Source organism: Pistacia vera, unplaced genomic scaffold, assembly GCF_008641045.1.
Source record: "Pistacia vera cultivar Batoury unplaced genomic scaffold, PisVer_v2 Contig764, whole genome shotgun sequence".
Classification (NCBI taxonomy): Eukaryota; Viridiplantae; Streptophyta; class Magnoliopsida; order Sapindales; family Anacardiaceae; genus Pistacia; species Pistacia vera.
This window is the reverse complement of record NW_022196628.1, coordinates 1-25,121: the sequence shown is the minus strand read 5'-3', so window position 1 is coordinate 25,121 and position 25,121 is coordinate 1. Positions and strand designations below refer to the sequence as shown.

The 25,121-nt window shown below is 35.2% G+C and overlaps 2 protein-coding genes and 2 non-coding genes across 6 annotated transcripts; 3 read left to right on the top strand and 1 right to left on the bottom strand.

The window, feature by feature from the left end:
- The first annotated feature begins 94 nt into the window (after positions 1–94).
- LOC116116196 (phosphatidylinositol N-acetylglucosaminyltransferase subunit GPI1) lies at positions 95–5,841 on the top strand. 3 transcript variants are annotated; one of them, XM_031402296.1, is made up of 10 exons: positions 95–198; positions 477–701; positions 1,101–1,499; positions 1,593–1,733; positions 1,841–1,944; positions 2,074–2,295; positions 2,719–3,213; positions 4,398–4,816; positions 5,103–5,196; positions 5,327–5,841. In XM_031402296.1, the coding sequence occupies exons 2-10, from the start codon at positions 531–533 to the stop codon at positions 5,460–5,462; spliced, it is 2,181 nt and encodes a 726-aa protein (XP_031258156.1). In that variant the 5' UTR covers positions 95–198; positions 477–530; the 3' UTR covers positions 5,463–5,841. The 3 variants fall into 3 exon arrangements, with proteins under 3 accessions (XP_031258156.1, XP_031258157.1, XP_031258159.1); XM_031402297.1 differs by having other exon boundaries at positions 1,104–1,499; positions 5,327–5,839; XM_031402299.1 differs by lacking the exons at positions 95–198; positions 477–701 and having other exon boundaries at positions 1,376–1,503; positions 5,327–5,835.
- Positions 5,842–8,639: 2,798 nt separating this feature from the next.
- LOC116116191 (zinc finger protein WIP2-like) lies at positions 8,640–10,724 on the bottom strand. Its single transcript, XM_031402291.1, has 2 exons — positions 10,056–10,724; positions 8,640–9,151 (listed from the first exon to the last, which is right to left on the bottom strand). The coding sequence occupies exons 1-2, from the start codon at positions 10,578–10,580 to the stop codon at positions 8,714–8,716; spliced, it is 963 nt and encodes a 320-aa protein (XP_031258151.1). The 5' UTR covers positions 10,581–10,724; the 3' UTR covers positions 8,640–8,713.
- A 7,938-nt stretch (positions 10,725–18,662) lies between these two features.
- Positions 18,663–18,735, top strand: TRNAA-UGC. Its single transcript has one exon. It is a non-coding gene; the product is annotated as a tRNA-Ala (tRNA).
- A 4,288-nt stretch (positions 18,736–23,023) lies between these two features.
- Positions 23,024–23,096, top strand: TRNAA-UGC. Its single transcript has one exon. It is a non-coding gene; the product is annotated as a tRNA-Ala (tRNA).
- Positions 23,097–25,121: the final 2,025 nt, after the last annotated feature.

Below are 25,121 nucleotides of genomic sequence, written 5' to 3'. Positions count from 1 at the left end.
GCCCAGGCTTTACAGGCCCATTGCGGCAAGAAGGCCCAAATAAAAAGTATATTTAAAAGGCGGAGTGTTTGCGACGGCTTTTTATTTTATTTGCTTGAGAGCTGAGATTTCAAAGACGCAGATATGAACTGGAAACTAGAAAGAACTAGCACTCACCGTTTTGGATAAATCCCGAACTGGCGTCGATTTCATCTGCTCGTAAGCTATCTATTTCTTTTAATTACTGTGTTTTCTTAAAAGGTTTAGGTTTTGTTAATGAATAACCAACTTTTAGTCTTATTAACTGTGCTTTATCTAGTTAAAACGTGATTTTCTGTTTGGTTGCTGAGAAAGTTCGGGAAAATAAGGAAAAAATGATTAAATACTGGATCTACTACTCTTAGAAAGTTTTAGTTTCGTTTTTATTGTAGTTTTTCTTTTTATGCAGCAGTACAATCTCATGTGCGCGCTTTTCTTGTTTGTTAATTTGTTAATAGGCGAGTGTTGATGACCGAGTATTTTGATTTTGATGCGATGATGTTGAGGTGAAAATGAGAAGACAATGTAGGATTTGGTGGCCGAAGCAGCTCTCCTCAAGTGAATCATCTTCGTACTCTTTTTTGTTTGGTTGGTTTGTCTCTTGTGCATCCACTTCTCTTGATATCATCGTGGCGTTTGCATGTGATGAGGTCTCACTTTCTCGGTGCCAATGTAGTCTTAAGGTATACTCTGTTTCAAAATTTACAAATGTATGAAAATTCTTTCATACAGAAGTTATATGTTTTTAGAATTAGGACCTCAACTTTTGAGTGGAGGACTTTGCAAAATTTTGTTTGTTTTGTAATTTTGTTGCAGTCTTTACAATCTGGAGGTTTGCAGGAAGATGAACTCATTATCTCTATATATACACACTCCAAGTTAATTGGATTAATGTTAGAGAAATTTTCAGATTCCTTTTGATATAGTTTTCCTTGTAACATGAGATTGACCTTATCCCTTGCTTTAAATTTCTCATGTGTGTTAAGTACTTTATGACGATTGTATTTTGGCATTTTAAGTTGGCAAGATGAAGGACATTGTTTTCCGGACTATTGCTTACAGTGTACCCTCTTTCTTGTTAGCAGGAGATCCTCCGTGACACAAATGGTAGCATGTCTGTATTTTTACAGGACAAATCAATGTTTTCTTTACTGGGTCAGTGTGCTGCATATCCAAGCAGAAATGATCAATTGTTGAGGGTTGATATGGTAAATGACAATCAAAGTAAGTCTTCAAACGATGGTGCTGTGAGTCAATTGAACAGGAAGGTTAGGTCTAGAGAGAAGAATAATGGGTGTGAATGTGGGTGCAACAAACTCGATGGCTTATTAGAAAAACATAGGCTAGCTGCTGTCAGAAGCAGTCAATGGATCCATATGGTATATGATTCTCATGAAATTCATGGTAGAAATATACATTGGATTCCTAAATTGCATCATATGCACTGGAACGGGAAAATATTGTCTCAGTGTGATGTCCACGTATGTAAGTCATGATCACTTTACTGCATGATATATGTTTAAACTATTTTTATCTGTGGTGGTAAGCTGCCTCCTTTTTGTTTGAAAAATCAGGTAATATTTTATGAAGCTCCCAGATACGGTTCACATCATTTCTCCATGAGTTTTTGGAATTCTTCTAAACGAGTGAAAGCTCTTTTGAAGAAACCCAAGTGGGTCTATGAACTTCACCAGAAGCAGCCCCTTAATGACTTGGTAAAAGAGTTTGCAAGATTCTTTTTTCGTGCAAGTATACCATTTTAGTTTTTCTTTATTTATTCTAATATGATTCCGATTTTTTTCCCTCAATTTTTCAAATCCAGGAAGCAGTCGTTCTGGCTATGAACAGTGCCACAGCTTCCAAAATGGTTTTTGAGAAACATGTGGGCTCCAAGGGATCTTTTGCGAAGTTTTCTATTATTTGCATGTATTATCTTCTGGACTTTGTTGCTTCATATCCTTGTTCTCGTCTGCATTTTTTTTTTTTGGGGGGGGGGGGGGGGGTGTATATATCTCGTCTGCACTTTCTAATGCCCATATTTTTTGTGCTTTTTAGGTTTATTGCCTTGGTGTGGCAGTTATTGGCTGTGTCTGTGGCTTCATTGTCCACCATGTTTTATATTTTTCTTCAGTTTCTCCATAGCCTTTTGAAATTTGCATCAGAAACATGGATAAATATGGCATCAGCAAGGGTATTCAACTTTGCATTTATCAATTTCCAAATCCGATGTGGTCAGATCTTGTATTGGCCAATTTTTCTTCAAGACAAAGACCTCAGGTGACAACACAGTGTGTGTAAAATATTTAGGAATTCTTTGATTGAAAGGGATTCCTCTTGTGATGATATTTAGATTTTTTAATTTGATTCCATTCAAAATATTTTTTAATATTTAAGATTCTACCGAATACAAAATAATTTGGATTTCTTACTACAGAATGAAAAAATTTCAGTTTCAATTTCTTTTTTCTTTGCTAAGTTGTCTAGGAATTGAAAATTTTGGAATTTTGAATTTATTCACTGGCTTTCACCCAGAATCTACTTGACTTATTTGAGAAGCTTATGCTTAAGCAGTTGAATATTAATTATTTGGCCTGACTCAAATTGAATTGAGGCTCAGATCTTAGCTCTTTATATTTGATCTCTTCTTGTCTCTACTTTTGGGACTGCCTCGTAGTAATTATGGATTTTTTTATTTGGAAGGTCTCAGTCATGTGTGGAACATGCAGAGAAAGCTGCATTACATAGGCATTCCATGTGGTCAAGCTTGGCTGTTGATGTTCTTTTGGGGAACTTGATTGGTCTGGCACTTTTGTTTCATGCAGAAGCAGTGTGCTCGCATATTTTGAACTTTGCCAATGACATGACAAATGAGTTGCTGCGTTCAGGTTGTGTGTGGTTGATGGGAGTGCCAGCAGGTTTCAAGTTGAATACGGAATTGGCAGGAGTTCTAGGCATGATTTCCCTTAATGCCATCCAAATATGGTCTACTCTCTGGTTCTTTGTGGATTATCTATTTATTTATTTGGTCAAAGGAATTGCTGTATTAGGAATTCTTTTTGGGATGACTATACCTGCTGCATTTGTCAGAGACATGATTGTGCTAGTGACGTTGCATGTGTCAACTCTTCATTGGATGATCTCAGTTTTGTATTCACAGCAGATACAGGCATTAGCAGCTTTGTGGCGCCTCTTTAGGTAAAACTTAACCTAACATACTGTAATTCTTTTTGACTGATCGGGGATTACAAATTAAACTTTCATTACTGTAAAATAAACTCATCAAAGTTGTAGTCCTAAATGTGATTGTCCCCCAATGTAATCTGGAAAAATTATTTGGTCACAATGCTAAATAAGGCTGATCTATCCATATATAATATGGTATTGGTTATATATCAAATTAGTTGATACTGCCATTAGGTTGTTGGGCACGATTCAGGGCTATGATAATTTGGTATTTTTTTAGAACCTGTATTAATAGGGCTTAGTATTACACGACAATGGTTGAATGTGGATTTATGTGCAAAGGATCGAAATGATGAATCAGATAAGTTAAAAACAATAACAGAGTAATAGAAAGCCTGAATAGTTATTTGTGTTAGACTGTAGGTGTTCAAATGGATGATATTCTACCAGTAATATGATTTGAAGATACCATGTCATATATCTTGGGTTCTGGAAAAATAACTTGGGAATGAGAAATTGATATTTGTTTCTACCCCTTTTCCTCAACACTTCATTCAATTTCCTAGAAGAATTTTCTCAACCTTTTACCTATCTGGTTCAAGGTTTTCTTCAGGATTTCATGTATTTGGATAAACCTGGGCCATCTGTTTGATGGTTAACATTTTAGAACAAAATCATGCTGCATAATGATACAAGTTAAGAATTGTAGGAGTGCTAATTAATAATGACAGTTTCATTTAACTGACTGCATATTTTAGTCTTTACCTTGCTTGAGAGGTGGACAACTTTTAATACTCCCTTTGCTTCTGATATCCATCTATTTTGCTGCATAGTATTTTTATTATTTTCTGAAAATGTTATTTTTGAGGTTTCTAGGCTGGTGAGGGACTGGGTTTCTGGGTAGCATATTTCACTTTTAAAATAGATAGGTGGTGGCTTTCCAACAGAGAGAAAGATAATTTTTATTCTTCAGTTAATTGGAAATATTATTTGTTGAAATAGATCCTTTTTACGCTCTTTGTGTCTGTCCAATATCTTCCAGAATCAAGAACTTAAAGGCACATCAAGCTTCTAATTTTGCAGATAGCTATGGATATATCTATTTGATTGATTTCTTCTGATCCAAAAATTAAAAAAAGAAAATAAAAATAAATATTTACTTAAAGATTTTTTTTTGGGCTGTGAATTATTGGCAGGGGTCGTAAGTGGAATCCTCTTCGACAAAGATTGGATAGCTATGACTATACAGTGAAGCAACATATTGTTGGGTCTCTTCTGTTTACACCACTTCTGCTTCTGTTACCAACAACTTCTGTTTTCTATATTTTTTTCACGATGATGAACTCATCTATCAGCCTTATTTGCATGCTGATTGAAGTCACTGTATCTGTCATCCATGCCACACCATATATTAACATTGTTCTCTGGCTGATGAGGCGAAGAAGATTTCCTTCAGGGATATGGTTTGAAATTGTAACTTGTCACAGTAATAGCATTCTTTTTCCAGAGGTTAGTTGCCTGGATAAAATCAGTTTACCCAAGAATTCACAGCTGAAAGAGAGTATAAGTGGAAATGTTCTGATTTCAGTTCTCCACAGCAACTTTTGGAGTATAGGTGAGGCCTTGAGCAATAATTTATGGGATTCTTTCTTCTTTAATAGTCTTGTAGAGATAATTCTTAAATAAGACCCGGTCTGCAGACCTTAATATTTTGACCTATTGTCAGTATCATGTGCAGACACACTATTTAAGTTTTTCCAGAGTGTGATTACACTTGTTGATATGCACACACACTCGCACATGAGGATATAGAAGAGAAAAAGACTGTATGGGTTTTTGTTTCTGGTCTTATGTGTTTCTTTTTGACTTTGTGCAAAACTGAATCAGAAAATGTTATGCAGGACAAATAGTGTTGCCTCACTACAGAAAAGTTTTTTCTGGGGTTTCTAGATCATATTTTGCTAAATCAGCTTATGGAGTCCTTACTGGAAAAAGGTGAGTTTTCTTGATGTGCATCTCATTTTATTTAAACGCTCAAGGTTTTTCGTGTTCATTTATCTGTGTGCGTGAGCTCAAATATGGTTGGAACTGGGATTTTAAACTCAATTACTCTCTTCCTTTACAGAATGGCATATACTTTGGGGACAAAGCTTCCTTCAACAATGCCTTGGATGTTCATTCCATGCAAGGAGTATTGGTGCCTTTGCCGTAATTCGATTCTTGCATGCATGCCGGAATGTGACTGTTATCGATGTCGATGATTTCTTACCTGATTTTACGAAACTTCTTAGCATCTTATTGATGAGAGATATATTTTGCGAATTCCTCACTCAATTTTGAAGGATACCAGGCATGAAACAATATGGGTCCTCAATCAAAGCTGGTTTGGTTATACAATACAATCATAGTTAGGATGTGTGCATAACTATTTAGCAATTTTGCTTTGATACACAATTATTCATAATTTCGAAATTTTGAAAATTTTCTTCTAGCTGATAAAACAGTATGCTAGTCTTTGTTTACTTCCTTTTAAACCGTCGGATTTCTTCATGGTCCTTATTAACTACTTAACCTCTTGAAACGTATAAGAATAATGTTGCGCCAGTTCCGTATCAGTTTTTTTTCTCAAATTGACACGGTCTAGAAGCATTTTGTTAAAGCAAATCAAAGCGATGTCGTTATAGTACCCAGTGTTGTATTCTTCTTCAAGCCAGACAGAAACTTGATAAATAAATATTGCAAAGAGCCTTCTGATTAGGGTCGAACATGGATTTGAAAGGTTTCAAGACTAGCAACTTGTTGATTTAACCATTTGGCTTGTGGTTAGGTCGTTTGAGTCTTATTAAGTGATTATTTATTACATTTGTGACTTATCTAGTTTATTAGATTTGTAAAGTGTTTAATGAATTCTAGGGATTAATTGAGGTGCGTACAAATTAATTTGAACTTTTCGGTAAAAGAAAAAAAAAAAGAAAAAAACCTTCTTGAGTTGACGTCAATTATATTCCCTGTAAGAAATCAAGAGAGAAGACAAAGAGTAGCAGTTTAATATTATGATACTGCCTTTACAATGGTCAATTTATACAAATTCTGTAAATGTAGAAAAGGAAATCAATAAATACAAATAAATGTAATTTATTCAATCAATCATATAAATTAGGATGATTGATTGAATGCTAAAATCACTCCTTCCAGCAGATATCAAGGAAATGCTATGCATTCCATATTTCCACAGTTTGTTTGTTCATGACCTTCGACATTAGCTGCACCATGTGGATGGTAACCTAAAAATAAAATCCTATCAACACCTTATGTTTGCCCATGAACTCCTGTTTAGGCACGACTTTAATATCTTTTTGCCACATTGAAAGTTTTACAATATTGCCAAGTCAATGGAGAGGGAAGTTCTGTAAAAGCAACAGGAATAATTGCCCAAATACCAATAAGCGAGACTTATTTGGGTCGTGTTATAAATGCCTATGGCTAAATCCATTGATGGTCAAGGTGAGATTTTAATTTTTAAATCTGGATGATTTGAATCCCTCGCTCCAAGTATTATTTCGAGACGTTCTGTTTATAAACCTCTTCAATCTGGGTTTAATGTTATTGATTCAACCCTTATAAAATGCGGTCTAACGATAATTAATCAATAATCATTGAGACAGACACACCAGTAAAATGACAATAACCATATATATACGATTCTCAATTAATAAGGGTAAAATGTAAGGCTCTCGTTTGTTACACTCTTATAATACTATTATTAGTATTTCTAATAAAGTTAAATAGTAAAATTGACTTATTCTCAAAATATTATTCTATATTATTTAATTTCTTTTAAACCTTCCTAAATTTGTTAATTTAACTAAACACTTTTAAATATTTTTTTTAGAAATTATAAAAATACCCTAGTAACCCTCCAGCGGTAGTGGCCAATTGTCCGTATTTAATGAGTAGGTTGGAGGTGTTTTTGTTAACTTTTAATATTTTATTATAGGGGTATTTAATAAATAAACAAACATAGGGGATATTTTTGCTAATTTCCAAATTCTACATCGTAATATCCATCCAATTTAACTTTTTTCAAAATATTATTCTAAAAGATATCAGAATAATGAAACAAACGGACCCTAATATACGATTTAAGTAGTTATTGGTAAAAAAAAAATTCAGTGACTCAATCATTATTATTATTATTATTATTATAACAAAGGAATATATCTTGACATGATGAAAAACAATATAAGAGTTTAAAAACTCGAAAAAATTAACTCATAGATAAATTCCCTGTTAATTGGCGAATTAGCGTTACTGTTTGGTAATTAAATATCATATGACAGACATTATTATTGTCCATATTTATAAGCAGAGTGCATACTAATTCCTTTGGCATCAAAATCTACAACTAGTAATACACGTCAATCTTGCCCATATAGCTAGTTCCAGCTAAGTTCTTGCAATCCATTTTTTATCGAGTAATACTAACCTTACAAAGAGACATACAAAGAGTTAAATTCAGCCCTTGAAATTCATGATTGCCTCTTTCTCTCTCTCTTTTGCCCTTCTTTTAAGGGTTGGATTTGACTCTTTGTATGCCTCGTTGTAAGGTTAGTATTACTCTTTTTTATTTTCCATTTCTTCTTGCTTTCTGCTCCTATTACTCGACCATACTTATGTATACATAAGTATACAAGCTCACAATTTTATTCTTCCTTCTATCAGTTGCAACATTTATAAATTATTTATGAACGATAGGTTGCATGTCCCATCTGTGGGTTGCCTTAGATGGTTAGGGCGAATTGCGGATAGACACATGATCTCAAGTTCAATTCTCAATCTGAACATTCGTGATTTAAGTGAGAGGTCGTGGCGGTGAGTTACTGCGCTAATCTCCCAACATGATTAATTGAAGTGTGCATAAGCTAACTCGGACATCTTTGGTTACAAAAAAAAAAAAAAAATTCTGCATGTCTAATTAAATATTCTACACTAACATGATTTTTCCTCTATAAGAGATCAAAGTACTACCAACATATTTAGACGTGTAAAATTGAAATTACAAATAAATAATAGTATAAAATAAACATGAGATATTGTCAACATATATATAATATGTAAAAACTCTTGGTATAAACTAATTCATACACACCGATATTATAATATAGGTGGAAGACTTGAAATTAATAATATAAATTAAATAAATTAAAATTGATGAGATGAAATTCAAGTAAAGTTATTACATAAATTCCATTGTCATGAATAATATGCATACTTAAATTGAAAATATTTATATTTAAACTATAGAAACATTCTTTTAATTAGAAAGCAGAAGTACATTCAAATCATAAAATCCAGAGGCTTACACACTCCTTTACAAAACTTTGCACTTCACTACCATCCTCAAACATTTATGAATTAATTTACATGAGCCCTAGAGGGAACAATATTTGAGGTTTCACACGAAAGAAAAATTGATCACCAAACTGAACTAACTGGGAGTTTGATCAATCCATCACATTGAGGGATCGCCATCATGTTCAATTTCAGAAGCAGGTTCATCTTCTTCTTCAAAGTTGTCAACATTCAAAGCTTCATGGCCATGACCAAAGGCCTTAATGTGGTCTTTCAAAGACCTCTTGTGCTTAAAATCCGAGCCACAAATACAATACCAAATCTTGCCACAATTCTTCTCATGGGTTCGCCAATCACCCTTCACTGCAAATGGTTTGCCACATTTTCTACAAGTGAAGGGTTTGATTCCATGCTTTCTCTTGTAGTGAGTTTGGAGAGTTCTGAAATCTTTGAGCGGCCTTGCTTTTGGGTGATCGATGTTGTGTTTGCATCCTTGTACACAGCAATAGCAAGGGAGTCTCAACATCGCTGTTGGTTGAGTTCCTCTTAAAGAGTCAGGTCCTTTTCTGTACTGAGATCCATGTCCCCACATATGCATCTGCCAGGTGATCCAAAATCAAAAACTTGATAAGACAGACAGAAAAAGAAGGAAGTACTACTATAAATAAAATGGTTTATTCAGACTCCTGAGTCGAGATCTTGTTCAGGCACACAAAGATGTCACTCACAGAGTAGTATAAACATTCATTTTTTAGCCTTTTTAACTGTTATTAACGAGCTTTATTTTTAGAAATTTATCAAAGAACTTATGTCTTAGAATCATGAATAATGAAGTACTAGTAGAACTTCTGGTGTTAAAAAAATAAAAATAAAAGCTGTGCTTTTGCAATCCCATGTCTCAAGAACATTATGACACGTTTGGTAGTGTGAGGAAAATAAAGCTGGGCTCTTTTGTTGAAAATGCTAAGAAAGATCTGTGTGGGAATCTAATTGAAATGAATGTTGAATGTCTTTGGCCGAATAAATTTTTACAGCCTGAAGTGTCAGATAAAAATTGTCTCTTCCTCACGCAGAAACACATCACTGAATCCAGGGCTTTCTTTTAACAGACTCGAGAAATGGAGCTGCACAAGTTTCACTGTTCAACATGTTTTTTTTTCTATAGTTGAGTGTGCAGATTGTAAGTTACTTTGGTGAATTCATCTTTGAAAACCCTGGAAGCACTTTAAACCTTATCAGTCTTTCCTTGACCATCAAAACTAGGTGAAACACAATCTTTCAAGTTACAAAGCACGAGCAAAGTTTCAGTACTTTGCACCAGATAGTCATGCTCATGATGCAAATCTCAAGCCAAGAAAGAAACATGCAAAAATTCTATAACTTCAAGAGGAAACAAAAAAGCAAAAGAAAATGCGAACTGAATCATGCTAGTAGCAATAATCTTGAAGAAAATAAAAAAAGAGAGGAATTTATGGGTCATTTTAGTGGAAAACGGGGCATACCTGCAGATTGTTGTATCTGTTAAAGCTTTTACTGCAAACAGGACATGAAAATTGTGTAGGACCGATGAGAATCTGAGATGGAGTTGGAATCCAGTACTCAGCGTTGTTGAAATTTTCCAAACTCATAACTCCTCTTTTGTCCATCACATCTGAAGATGGTGAGAGTCTTCTGAATTTAGACCCCAAACCAGAATTACTAGGGTTTGGCAGGCCTATGTGTAGGGCAACAGTAACAGTTTCACCAGAATCTTCTTTGTTCAAGTTCTTGTCCTCTTCTGCTGTACTTGTTGATGATTCATGTTCTTCTTCTTGTCTCCTAGGGCTTAAACAGTTGATTAGAGGAAGTGCTTCTTTGAGTGGAGGTGAAGGAGGAGAAGGGAAAAGTAGTGAATAGTTTTCAGATTGAGTAGTGAAAGTAGTTGAGTTGTTTAAATTTGAGTAAGTTGGAGGAGAGTAGTGAGGGTGAAGAGGCTTGAAGTTGAACCATGAACCAGTAGTGAAGAGATTAGAGTAAGGATCTGTCATTATAATCAAATTATGAGAAAGATACGAAGCTATCAAGTTAGAGAAGAAGAGCTAGGTACTACACAGAAGTTTTGGCACTTTCTGAGTACATATATGAATATATATATATATATATATACACAAAAACATGAAGTTGTTTGATGGTGGGAGAAAGAGAAAGAGAGGGTGTGATATTATGAGGAGTAAATTAACTAAAGTTGAAAATGGTAAAACAAAATGGAGAGGAAAGTCAAGAAATTACCTCTGCAAACAAGGGGGAAGAAAATTTAATAGGATTTAAAGAAGATGATAAAGAAAGGAGTAAAAGCCAAAAAGAAAGTCAGAGATTAGACTTGCAGGTTGTCTCCCAAGAGATTGTTGCATTACAATGCACCACATAGAGAAAGAGAGAGAGAGAGGAACATTCTGTAATTGTATATAATTTTTAATATTATATTTAAATATCTATTAATAATACTTTGCTTGAAGCAACATAAGTATTTTCAAAGCTTAGCCTCTTCCAGCATTTGCTTTGGTGTGCGAGTTCAATGTTCCATATTCATGCACTCCCTGCAGTGCACCTTCTGTTTCTTCCATCACTCTCTCATCTTCTTAGCTTGGAAAATTCAGTCAACAGCCATAAAAAATTTAATGGGAAAAATCTTACCCCAACAACATAAGAACTCGCTAAAAGAAGAACACATTCTTATGAATTGATATTAATGTTATGTCACATCATTTAGACTTTAGTAATCAAATGACAGCAATAAGCAAAGAGTTATATAAATTAAACAAGTTTATTTAGTTCTTCTCCATGAGATAACTCCAAAATACTTCGAAAAAACAAGAAAATATTATATTATCATAAGAATGTGGCTTGCTTAACTCATTAATTACATGATAAATCAATGTCTGTAGCAGGACAATGACGTTCACATTTGCCTTTTTAAGTGAAGTTAATTGTGCGTACAAATTAACTAAGGTGGTATTTTTTTTGACAGGGAGTAAATTTATCGCTGTTTAATTATAAGTACCTGAGAAGGTTCCAGTATTAACATGAAGTCGACACGTGGAACTGGAATTAAACACTAAAATATTAATAGTAGAAACAGTGGTTGTATTCTGTCGGCATAAACAAAAGCTTTGCCGCGTGCAAGACATGAAACCCCTTGAAAACGAAATGGAAGTTTTGAACCTTTATCATGTTGATTAAAGCTGACGTGGAATTAAAATTATTTATTCATGTTATATTTAATGAGTTGATAAATTAATGATTAAATATATAAACCATCCATAATATAAAATAAAACGCATAACTCAATTTTACATGGTTCAGTAACATGCTTACATCCATGAGACCAATTCTAGAAAAAACTAACTCATTATGAAATAATTATATGTTCAATTACAAAGACAAGAATAAATATCAATTATAAAAACTCCCTGTTTAGACAACACTTCAATCTTCGCTCTTTAGTTGAACCTCAAATCTTTATAGTCTAGCTTCTCCTCCACGGATCACTAGGTCGCACTTGAGCTCCTCTCAAATTTTAACAATGACGAATTATTTCTGCAGCAACAGCTCAAACATGTCCAGATCTCAACGTGGAACAACATTCTAGAATTAACTCATACAATAAGAGATAAAACACAATAATTCAAAGCCTGTGTTAGAAAGGATTATTGAGATCCTAGACTCCTTATAAGAAAATAATTCTTAGAATCATAATCTTCTTTTAGGAAAAGAATTATTGAAATCATAATTTAATAAAATCTTTTCCGGCTCACATAATATACAATGTCCACAAAAAATATTTCCACTACTAGAAATATAATCACATTTAATTAAAGTACGTGTGATATGCATGAATATTAAAATAAATTTTGTCAGATGTGTTGTGATCTCTGCGATTTAGTAGTGAATACCTTTAAAGTGAAACTAAATAGATTGTGTACCACTCCCAATGAATAAGTTGACAAAACCAAAATACTTATAAGTGCAATAGTTGGCCATTTCAAGCAAGGCAAAGACAGCGATAGACATTAGACAGAAGTTCCATAACTGTAGCTTCTTGTTAATATGGATTTAAAACTGTTGTTGATAAGAATTAAACTTTTGTTTAAGTTAGTAATTTTCTGATACTAGCAGCTAGAGTATTCCAAGTAATGGCATTTGCAGAGAGAGAGAGAGAGGAGAGGGGACCCCTCTTGAATCAGAAGGTGCAGGAGGAGATTCAGGTGGAGTATTTTGAACAATTAAGGGGCAAAGAGAATGGGACAAAGTTCAAGTTATAATGCTCAGCAGTCTCAGTCACAGCTGAAGAATTATACATGTACATGATCGAAGAACAAAAATGGGATATTTTTTTCATGGGATCCATTTAATATTAAACAGTTACTTTATTAAGGTCGTGGAGTTTTGATAATGTAAGAGAGATTTTAATAATTGAAAGAGTAATATAATACGTTTAATAATTGTGAATGCGTAATATTAATTGATTTTTTTTTTTTTGGTTGATGGTGTTCAGTCATTGTCTTACCTCAACTAGTTTCGATTCCAAGACAAGGCCATACCGAGTACTCCACCTCGGTTACCATTTCAGATTCCAAGTTGGTTCTAGTTCCTGCATATGCAAGAAAAATCGACCCTGTGAAGGCTGGTTCTGGGCAGATTTCGGTTCCGATTCTACTTGCTACCCATGCTCACGACTCACCCCTATTTTTTTTTTTTAAAAAAAAAAACTTAAAATATAGAGAATTTAGCTTCATTAAAAGAAATTTGAAAAACAAATATTAGTTCTTATTAATTAAACAATTAAGAAACTAATATTTTAGTAGTCATGTGGTAGTTACACATATGACATTAATTAATTTGAATTTTGTTGGTGATGAGAATATAAAATTCTCCTAGTGGAAACAATCTTTTAGTTTTTATCAAACCATAATAACTACATTGTGAGGGCTTTTGTTGACCAAATATAAACCCATTTATTGAGGGAGTACACTTAATTTCAATTAAATTAGAAATTAACTTATAGGCTCAAAGCCACTTACCAATAAACAAAGGAAAATTATTCATAGGGGATTTGAAATTAACATAGTAATTAGTAACAAAGATATTATGAAGATAACAATTATTCATATCTCCAAATGCATGATTCATATTTTCTATGTGGAGTAAACGATTTTTTTTCCCACCCAAGGTTTGCCTTAATGACACATCCCACTCAAAAAGTTTTAAAATATCACCTTTCAACCCAAAGTTAATATTCTGTTACTGTTCAAAGTCGATCTCGGTAGCGAAAATTCTCTTTGTCACCACTAAACCTCTGTTCTCCTCTCTATAAAACCTCTCTCACTTCAGCATTTGATTTCTCGCTGATTGTCGGCCACTGCAAAGGTAGGGTATCCTGTTTTTAGCTGATTTCGACGGCGAATATTCAATCGATCACTACCATTCGATCTATCGGCCTCCACTCTACAAAATCCTTATTAACCAAGCTCTTTGTAACTCGCCGAATGCCAGCTAAGAAAGTGAAATATGTTTTGGGTATTAACAAAATATAAACTTTGGGTGGAAAAGTGGTATTTTGAAACTTTTTGGGTGGGAAAGTGTCATTAAGGCAAACCTTGGGTGGGAAAAAATCGTTTACTCTTTCTATGTGCAAAGAACTTGGGGTTAGGCACAATTGAATGTACCAACATTATGAGATTTCATCTCGAACTTCAAGTCCTTATGTGAACACAAGTCAATTAAATAATAAACAATTAATTAATTAATTAATCCAAATTGATTTATATTTCATTTGTTTCTATTAAATAATGTCTCTATTTGTGGTAAACGAAGAGGAGCTAATAAAGTCTTTGCAATTCCCATTTTTAAGAAGAATTAATTGCTCTATCAATGCAAAGTCAAGGGTTTTGTAGTAGTATTATTATAATTCATAAGTTATTTATGAAGGAGTCTTTAATTTCTTTTGACCATATATAGCCCATATGCCCATAACTTAATTTGATTTTTGAGTCTTTACCAAATATATTATATTAATTGTTTCCAAGATTGCACGAGTGTGTGTTTGGGAATTGAGCTTGAGCCTTTCGAGTCTCCATGTTCAAGAGTTGTTTTGGTGTTCCCAAACCATTCTGCCTCCCAAATTGGAACTCCCATAAAGGCTAAATCAAATCTCTGTTGTTTCTTTCCAAATTGTTTTTTTTCCTTCACCTAAACTATCACAATAGCCCTATAAAAAAAAAAAAATTAAAAGAAAAAGAAAGTCAAGGCTACTCTTTATAATTTCAATGTACTTTTAGGTCAGCAATATATATATATATTTTATTTATTAAATTTTTTTTTTTTTGAGACCCGAATGTCCGGGTCAGCTTGTACGTATCTCAATTAATCACCGGGATTCATTGAATATCCTATAAGTCCAATAAGCCATGTAACTAATTCTTGAGGTTCATTTAACACCCTACAAATTCAATGAGTCAAGTCAATCACAAATGTGATATGTGTCCACTTGATGGGATTTGAACACAAGATCTCTGAGTAACCTAAGGTCTTGTCATCTGGCTACAAACCAAGTGGTTAGGTCAGCAATATTTGTCCTCCTAATTTCAATGTAAAGGTTAATTACTAAATATACGAACATGTCAAAGAAAATAAAATCTTATAATCTACATCAAACAAAATTATTTTGTTTAGATTCATAAATTTATGTGTCTAAAGATTAATTAGATATATACATGAGGAAGAGAATTTCCAAGAACATTGTGAGGTTATTTTTATTAAACTATGTTTAGCCATTAAGAGATTAACTTCGATATATATATATATATATATATATATATATGCCACCGCCATTACCACCATGTCATAGATATTAGCACATCACAAAACGCAGTAATTAGTCCTTCAAAAATAAATCAAACTTAGAGAATGAAATTTGTACTACTCTTTCATAATCAAGCTTGCAAGTTGCACTATTCAGAGTTCAGCACATAGAAGTAAGCACCATTATTGGAATTCCTGACCTTTGTCGTTTCTAATGCAACCGTGATAGAGCAGTCTCTCTCGGAAGGGAGAAATTTTTTCTTAGTTAAAAACAGTGATAGCAACATTTGCTTGATTCAGATGCTACGGATTACTAAAAATTAAGACTCTGAAAGTGATTGGGGAAGGTAGGAGAAGATGAGACTTAAGCTTAAAGAGCAACCAATAAATTTATTAAAGGGTGAGATTATAACCTGATAAAACGATGCATGTGAGGGTGACAGATGAGCTACATCGAATGCAACAGGGCGGAAAGGATTAGCCTAGCATATATATATATATATATATATATATATGATTGGAACTCACTGTTCATTTGCTAACCTTACGTCACTGTTCATAAACATGAATTGCTCACAGGTTGAAAGCGAAGGGCCGAGCTTATCTTAATCTGTGTGTTTGGAAATACTCACATCTCGTCCACTCAACATCGCTCCATCAGTTCCAAGGTTCATGCATATACGGAGCCAAACACAACGTGTTTGTTTTATTATTTTGGATAAGATTTTTGAAAAAATAAGAGTTTGATGGTTACTACGAAGTAAGATTTAAAAATTAACAAAAACATTTTCTTACGTTTGTTAATTTACTATCACCCCTGTAATAAAACATTAAAAATTAATAAAAACAATCCCATCTATCCATTAAATACCAGTAACCGGCCACCACCGTTGGATATGGCCTTTTCTAGCTGGCTGGAAAAGGCTAGATCTAACCACGTTTGGTCATCAACGATGACCAAAGATATGGCCATCGTTGATGATCAATGACGACCATATTTTGGCTGTTATTGACAACTAGCTACAGCCAAAGATTTTGTCATAGATCTAGCATTTTTTGATCAGATCCACGATGGATCTGGCTGGAAAAGGCTAGATCGGTGCACTATCGGCCAGATCACCGATCTAGCCGGTAATGCGTCATTATACTAGATTCTGGTCACCTTCCAGCTTTCGGCGGTGGTGGCCGGAATCAAGCAAATGTGGATGGGTGGAGGTGTTTTTGTCAATTTCTAAACTTTTTTTGGGGGAGAGAGGGGGGGGGGATTTAGTTAAATTAACAAACCTAGGAGGTTTAAAATAATTGAATAAAATATAATATAATTTTCAGAATAAGGAAACAAATATGTATTTTGAATAGGATAGGGATAGGATAATGCAAAAATACTAAAACAAACACACTAGACTTTCTAGTACCTTAGTGGCTTGCTTTAACTGGGATTATAACTCATAATGTTAAATCAATAACTTTTCCTATGTTTAATTAATCAGTCGACAAATCTAATAAGCTGTTGCTTTCTTATACTTTTCAAAGCCTTAAAATTTTAATTGAGGAGTTTAATTTGTGCTATCTCGTTGGCCAGTGGCCGTATTTGTGGCCCAGTTAGCTAGCTTTCTTCATCAATAAAGGACTGTTCAGATGGTCCTCAACCTAGATGGTCCAATCAGCTCCGTAGTTCTAAATCTGTCATCATAAGGAACCCAGAAAGTCAGTAATCGGGTCCTACAATTATTGCTTTCTGTAAGAAATTTCTCTGCCAAAACTGTCATATTCGATTCCATATTCAAACCCCCATCCCATTCTCTTTTCAGACTTTTAATTTCTACAATTTACCAACAATGTTTACCCTTTTTCACCTCTCACACACTTTTAAACGTGCCCATAAATCCATGGAAAAGAGTAAATGGGATACCTGCAAAAATTGGCCTGGCTTGGCTACCTTGATTCACAAACAAGAAGAAATGGGGGAGCATTAAATGAATGGCGAATAGATAAGGCAAACATATCGCTTTTCTTTCAGAAGCATAAAAAACTCCAAAAGGGACAGTGAATGCAGTCTCTACAAAGCAGACAGCAACTAGCTTGAAAGGGTTAGCTAGCAGAAGAGAAAGATAAGAGAAATAATATTAAAGAATAAAGAACTAAATAATAAAAGAAAGAAAATTTAGCTTAAATTGAAGCCTGAAATTAAACAATATGGACGAGGGTTCTAGTCTTCGAGATCCATGTCTCTAAGAATATTGTTGCTTTCTTCAATTTAACATCTTCCATAGCTATTCCCAGATCAGGAATAGGCAAATCCCGAATATCCAGGGTGAAATGGACATGCTTTTATTTCATTTATGCTAGAGAATCCAGGAAAAATGCAGTGAAAACAGGCAAGCTTTTGGAACATAGATGGGAAGTTGATGGTGACTGGTGGCCAAAGCACCAAGAATTTACTGAGCAACAGGCGTATAGACGGTTATATTTGAGAACAAGAAGATCGATTTTTGAGTTTCTTATACAAAGACAGAAATTTTCTTGTCACAAATTATGCATCATTGTGTCAGACTGGCAACACAAAGCTGTGAAAACTGTTGAGTAGTAAGACAAAGGTACGCACTTGCTTTCAAGCTGAAGGGGTTATTAGAAATCCGATCCATGCAGTAACCTGGCCAGGCCATCGGCCCGAGTTGAGCAGTTTAACCGGTTTGACCGGCGGGTCAAACCAATGTCTAAAGGTGTGAAATCTAATAAAAATATCCTTAAAAATTGCTGTAAGTTCTTATAAATTTGAAATCTTGCAAAAACACTCCAAACACCACCGTCGGCATCGACAAATAGGGCATTTTTTGGGCTACGACAACACTTCCCATCACCATGAAAACACCCCCCTCAACCTCCTGACCAAAACCCATCTCACACCTCCCCAATTGCCAACGACAGAGGCTTTTCCGATGACAGTATTCTACGATTTTTGGTCGATTCACTCACCAGAAATCAATGCCGTTGCCACCATTCAACTCACCGACCATTCATCTTGAAAAGCTCTAACATTCTAGCCTTCAATTATTTACGGATTGATGTCCTAATTTGTAGGATTTTGAAGGAATAGAAAAATTTGTAACCTAACATGGTGAAGACTCTGGGTCACGGTTAAACCAGTTCAACCGGCTGGGCCAAGCCGGTTTCTAATCACAGCCACACCACACAATCATAAAACAAGAGGTTTTCTTGTACATGGCCAATACTTAATAAAATAAAATAACCCACAGAAGTCAATCAACGGGGATGTAGCTCAAATGGTAGAGCGCTCGCTTTGCATGCGAGAGGCACCGGGTTCGATCCCCCGCATCTCCATTTTTTCTAATTTCCATTGGAAGTTGAAAGCTGAATTACCAATGGGCCATGACTGACCTTATTATTATTGGATCAGCTGAGTTGGGCAGGATATTTGCTAGAAAAGGGGAAACTTGGGCCGACTCCAAAGCCCAAATTGCCGGAGGAGTACGATAATTGTTTGTATTGAATAATTATTAACAATCCAAACAGATTCACATAAAACAAGCTACGTAAAATCTTGTGTTTTGGTTCAATTCTTGCGTGGTATCTATTTACAATAAATAGTTTTTGAAATTTTTGGACACATAACTTTCAAGCACAAGGAGACTTTTGCTTTATAACTTGATCTCCAACAAAATTTATTGGGCTAGAAGAGGCTCAATACTAATGGGCTTTACTTGGCCCAGCCCAGCCTAGCCCCATAGTTGACAACTCACTTTCCTTTTTGGACGGAAATTGACAAATCAAGCAACGCCTAAGTACTAGGTCAGCCACGTGGGTCGGTGGGCGGCTACTATTCAAACCCATAACAAATAAAATAAATAAAGAAAATACAACGCAGCGGTGCCGTTTAGTGTTTTGACTATGATGAATGTCAACTAGATCTACGGTAATAAACGAAGTTGTATGCCGAAACCTCAAGATCAGCACGTAGGCCGCCGAGCACAAGAATCAAAACCCTCCCAATAGAGCCAATAAAAAGGAGACTTTTGCTCATTTCAAAGCACGCCGTCGTCCGCAAAACACAAAGAGCTACTAATATCTCTCTCTCACGCCTTTCCTTTGAAACCAAAGCGAAAGGCGGAGACCACTGACAGCCGCTCAATCAATCGCCTCTCCAGGTGATCTCTAACGCCTGATTTCTTCAGATCTTCACTTTTTGCTTTGACTCGATTCTACTTCAGATTTGTAACTGCTTTCGTTTTCCGCTTGAAACGTCGTTAGTAATTATTGTCGTTTGATTCGTTAGATCTGTTTGTAACTGTTCGATTGTCGAAGTTTAGTTTAATGAATTATTTTTATTTTTTATTTATTTTTATGGGGTATTGATCTTAAATATCTGTAGATCTAGAACTGTTTGTCATTCTTAGATTCATTTGATATTGATATTAAAAATAATACTATGTTTTGATTCGTATATATTCAATTTTTAGATTGATTATTAGGGAAATGGTTAGTTGATTTATTAGTTAGTGGGTGGTTTGAGTAGTGACAGTCATTTGTAACGATTTAGATCTATTTTTAGTTACCGATTTGAAGGTGGTTTGGTTATTATTTATTTATTCTATCATAGAACCTACGGTTTTGTGCTTGGTATTGAAGTTGGTTGTGCTTCAGAACTTCGTGTCAACTTGTTGATTTACTCCCTTTGTAGGCAATTATGCTGTTTCTTTTAATGGATGAATTCACTTTTCGTTCAATTATTGACACATATATAGACACACACATACATGGTGTTGTGTTATATGTCCTGCTTTTTTTTATCATCATATTGTATGCTTTGTTTTTATGTCTTTGTCCTGAGTTCTCTGATTCAGTTTTTTACTTTTTTTCGTCCTTTTTCATATGATTGGAACTCACTGTTCATTTGCTAACCTTACGTCACTGTTCATAAACATGAATTGCTCAATTTCTGCAATTGCTCACAGGTTGAAAGCGAAGGGCCGAGCTTATCTTAATCTGTGTGTTTGGAAATACTCACATCTCGTCCACTCAACGTCACTCCATCAGTTCCAAGGTTCATGCATGATGCATATACGGAGCCAAACAATTGGATGTGTTTGTTTTACTATTTTAGATGAGATTTTTCAAAAAGTAAGAGTTTGATAGGTATTACAAAGTATGATTTGAAAATTAACAATAACATCTCTTTAGGTTTGTTAATTTCCTATCATTCTTGTAATAAAATATTAAAAATTAATAAAAACACCCTCACCTATCTATTAAATATCAATAGTCAGCCACCATCGCTAGAGGATGGTCGGAGTCGTCGTATCGGTACATAATCAGCTGAATCTGATCGGTCACGTATCGATATGATATTTTTTAGCCAGATCCACCGTGGATCTAGCTAGAAAATGTCAGATCTAGCCGTGTTTGGTCATCAACGAAGGTAAAAAATATAGTCATCGTTGATGGTCAACAAAGACTAGCTACAATCATAGATCTAGCATTTTCTGGTCGATCCATGATGGATCTGGCTAGAAAAGACTAGATCAACGTACTACTGACCAGATCCAACCAGTAGTGTGCCATTATACTAGATTCCGGTTACCTTTCAGCTTTCGATGGTACTGACTGGAATCAAGCAAATATGGATAGATGTAGGTGTTTTTGTCAATTTCTAAATTTTTTTTTTAGAGAGGGTGGGGGAGGGGGTGTTTAGTTGAATAGTTTTAAATAATTGAATAAAACAGAATATAATTTTTAGAATAGGGAAATAAATGTATATTTTGGGTAGAATAGACTCAGTAATGTTAAATCAATATCTTTTCCTATGTTTAATTAATCAGTCGACAAATCTAATAAGCTGTTGCTTTCTTATCCTTTTCAAAGCTTTAAAATTTTAATTAAGGAGTTTAATTTGTGCTATCTCGTTGGCCAGTGGCTGTGTTTGTGGCCCAGTTAGCTAGCTTTCTTCATCAGTAAAGGACTGTTCAGATGGCCCTCAACCTAGATGGTCCAATCAGCTCCGTAGTTCTAAATCTGTCATCATAAGGAACCCAGAAAGTCAGTAATCGGGTCCTACAATTATTGCTTTCTGTAAGAAATTTCTCTACCAAAACTGTCATATTCGATTCCATATTCAAACCCCCATCCCATTCTCTTTTCAGACTTTTAATTTCTACAATTTACCAACAATGTTTACCCTTTTTCACCTCTCACACACTTTTAAACGTGCCCATAAATCCATGGAAAAGAGTAAATGGGATACCTGCAAAAATTGGCCTGGCTTGGCTACCTTGATTCACAAACAAGAAGAAATGGGGGAGCATTAAATGAATGGCGAATAGATAAGGCAAACATATCGCTTTTCTTTCAGAAGCATAAAAAACTCCAAAAGGGACAGTGAATGCAGTCTCTACAAAGCAGACAGCAACTAGCTTGAAAGGGTTAGCTAGCAGAAGAGAAAGATAAGAGAAATAATATTAAAGAATAAAGAACTAAATAATAAAAGAAAGAAAATTTAGCTTAAATTGAAGCCTGAAATTAAACAATATGGACGAGGGTTCTAGTCTTCGAGATCCATGTCTCTAAGAATATTGTTGCTTTCTTCAATTTAACATCTTCCATAGCTATTCCCAGATCAGGAATAGGCAAATCCCGAATATCCAGGGTGAAATGGACATGATTTTATTTCATTTATGCTAGAGAATCCAGGAAAAATGCAGTGAAAACAGGCAAGCTTTTGGAACATAGATGGGACGTTGATGGTGACTGGTGGCCAAAGCACCAAGAATTTACTGAGCAACAGGCGTATAGAGGGTTATATTTGAGAACAAGAAGATCGATTTTTGAGTTTCTTATACAAAGACAGAAATTTTCTTGTCACAAATTAATGCATCATTGGGTCAGACTGGCAACACAAAGCTGTGAAAACTGTTGAGTAGTAAGCAAAGGTACGCACTTGCTTTCAAGCTGAAGGGGTGATTAGAAATCCGCTCCGTGCAGTAACCCGGCCAGGCCACCGGGTCCCGAGTTGAGCAGTTTAACCAGTTTGACCGGCAGGTCAAACCAATGTCTAAAAGTATGAAATCTAATAAAAATATCCCTGAAAATTACTGTAAATTCCTATAAATTTGAAATCTTACAAAAACACCCCAAACACCACTGTCAGTATCGGCAAATAGGGCATTTTTTGGGCGACGACAATACTTCCCATCACCATGAAAACACTCCCCTCAACCTCCGGACCAAAACCCATCTCACACCTCTCCCGTTTGCCTCCCCAATCGCCGACTATAAGGGCTTTTCCGATGACATTGTTCTATGATTTTTGGTCGATTCACTTACTAGAAATTGATGCCGTTGCCACCATTCCACTCATCGACCATTCCTTTTCAAAAGCTCTAACATTCTAGCTTTCAATTATTCATGGATTGATGTCCTAATTTCTAGGGTTTTAAAGGAATAGGAAAATTTGTAACCTAACATGGTGAAGGCTCTGGGTCACGGTTAAATCAGTTCAACTGGCTGGGCCAAGCCGCGTTTCTAATCACAGCCGCACCACAATGATAAAAGAAGAGGTGTTCTTGTACATGGCCAATACTTAATAAAATAAAATAACCCACAGAAGTCAATCAACGGGGATGTAGCTCAAATGGTAGAGCGCTCGCTTTGCATGCGAGAGGCACCGGGTTCGATCCCCCGCATCTCCATTTTTTCTAATTTCCATTGGAAGTTGAAAGCTGAATTACCAATGGGCCATGACTGACCTTATTATTATTGGATCAGCTGAGTTGGGCAGGATCTTTACTAGAAAAGGAGAAACTTGGGCCGACTCCAAAGCCCAAATTGCTGGAGGAGTACGATAATTGTTTGTATTGAATAATTATTAACAATCCAAACAGATTCACATAAAACAAGCTACGTAAAATCTTGTGTTTTGGTTCAATTCTTGCGTGGTATCTATTTACAATAAATAGTTTTTGAAATTTTTGGACACATAACTTTCAAGCACAAGGAGACTTTTGCTTTATAACTTGATCTCCAACAAAATTTATTGGGCTAGAAGAGGCTCAATACTAATGGGCTTTACTTGGCCCAGCCCAGCCTAGCCCCATAGTTGACAACTCACTTTCCTTTTTGGACGGAAATTGACAAATCAAGCAACGCCTAAGTACTAGGTCAGCCACGTGGGTCGGTGGGCGGCTACTATTCAAACCCATAACAAATAAAATAAATAAAGAAAATACAACGCAGCGGTGCCGTTTAGTGTTTTGACTATGATGAATGTCAACTAGATCTACGGTAATAAACGAAGTTGTATGCCGAAACCTCAAGATCAGCACGTAGGCCGCCGAGCACAAGAATCAAAACCCTCCCAATAGAGCCAATAAAAAGGAGACTTTTGCTCATTTCAAAGCACGCCGACGTCCGCAAAACACAAAGAGCTACTACTATCTCTCTCTCACGCCTTTCCTTTGAAACCAAAGCGAAAGGCGGAGACCACTGACAGCCGCTCAATCTATCGCCTCTCCAGGTGATCTCTAACGCCTGATTTCTTCAGATCTTCACTTCTTGCTTTGACTCGATTCTGCTTAAGATTTGTAACTGCTTTCGTTTTCCGCTTGAAATGTCTTTAGTAATTATTGTCGTTTGATTCGTTAGATCTGTTTGTAACTGTTCGATTGTCGAAGTTTAGTTTAATGAATTATTTTTATTTTTTATTTATTTTTATGGGGTATTGATCTTAAGTATCTGTAGATCTAGAACTGTTTGTCATTCTTAGATTCATTTGATATTGATATTAAAAATAATACTATGTTTTGATTCTTATATATTCAATTTTTAGATTGATTATTATATAAATGGTTAGTTGATTTATTAGTTAGTTTGTGGTTTGAGTAGTGACAGTGATTTGTAACAATTTAGATCTATTTTTAGTTACTGATTCGAAGGTGGTTTGGTTATTATTTATTTATTCTATAATAGAACCTCCGGTTTTGTGCTTGGTATCAAAGTTGGTTGTGCTTCAGAACTTCGTGTCAACTTGTTGATTTACTCCCTTTGTAGGCAATTATGCTGTTTCTTTTAATGGATGAATTCATTTTTCGTTGAATTATTGACACATATATAGACACACACATACATGGTGTTGTGTTATATGTCCTGCTTTTTCTTTTTTCATCATATTGTATGCTTTGTTTTTATGTCTTTATCCTGAGTTCTCTGATTCAGTTTTTTTTTTTACCTTTTTTCTTATTATGGATTGCGCAAGCATTACTTCTTATGTTTATCTGACCATCACTTTATCAAAGGATATCTTGAGTTTTGTTTCACTAAATTGAGCATGTGAACTATTTTTTTTCTCTCTTTATACGTTGTTTGATCTCATTCAGTGTGTGTACTGTTGTGTGTTTACAAATTTATGTATCTTTTTTGACTGATTGTGTATGGGACTCTGCAGGGAAAGTCGCCATGGTTGATCAAGCTCAACAACCTACCGTCATGCAGAAGGTAGCTGGGCAGCTCCTTCAATCTAGTGCTTCCCATCAAGGCTGCGATGGAGCTTTCAACAGGCCCTCTGTGTATCAGAGACGTGCTGCGTATGGGAACTACTCCAATGCTGCATTCCAATACCCCTTGGTGCGATCATGTGGAGCTACCACTGATTTGTCCATGGTACCATCGACTGCATCTACTGTTTTTGTCCAAGCCCCATCTGAGAAAGGTCTTGCTGG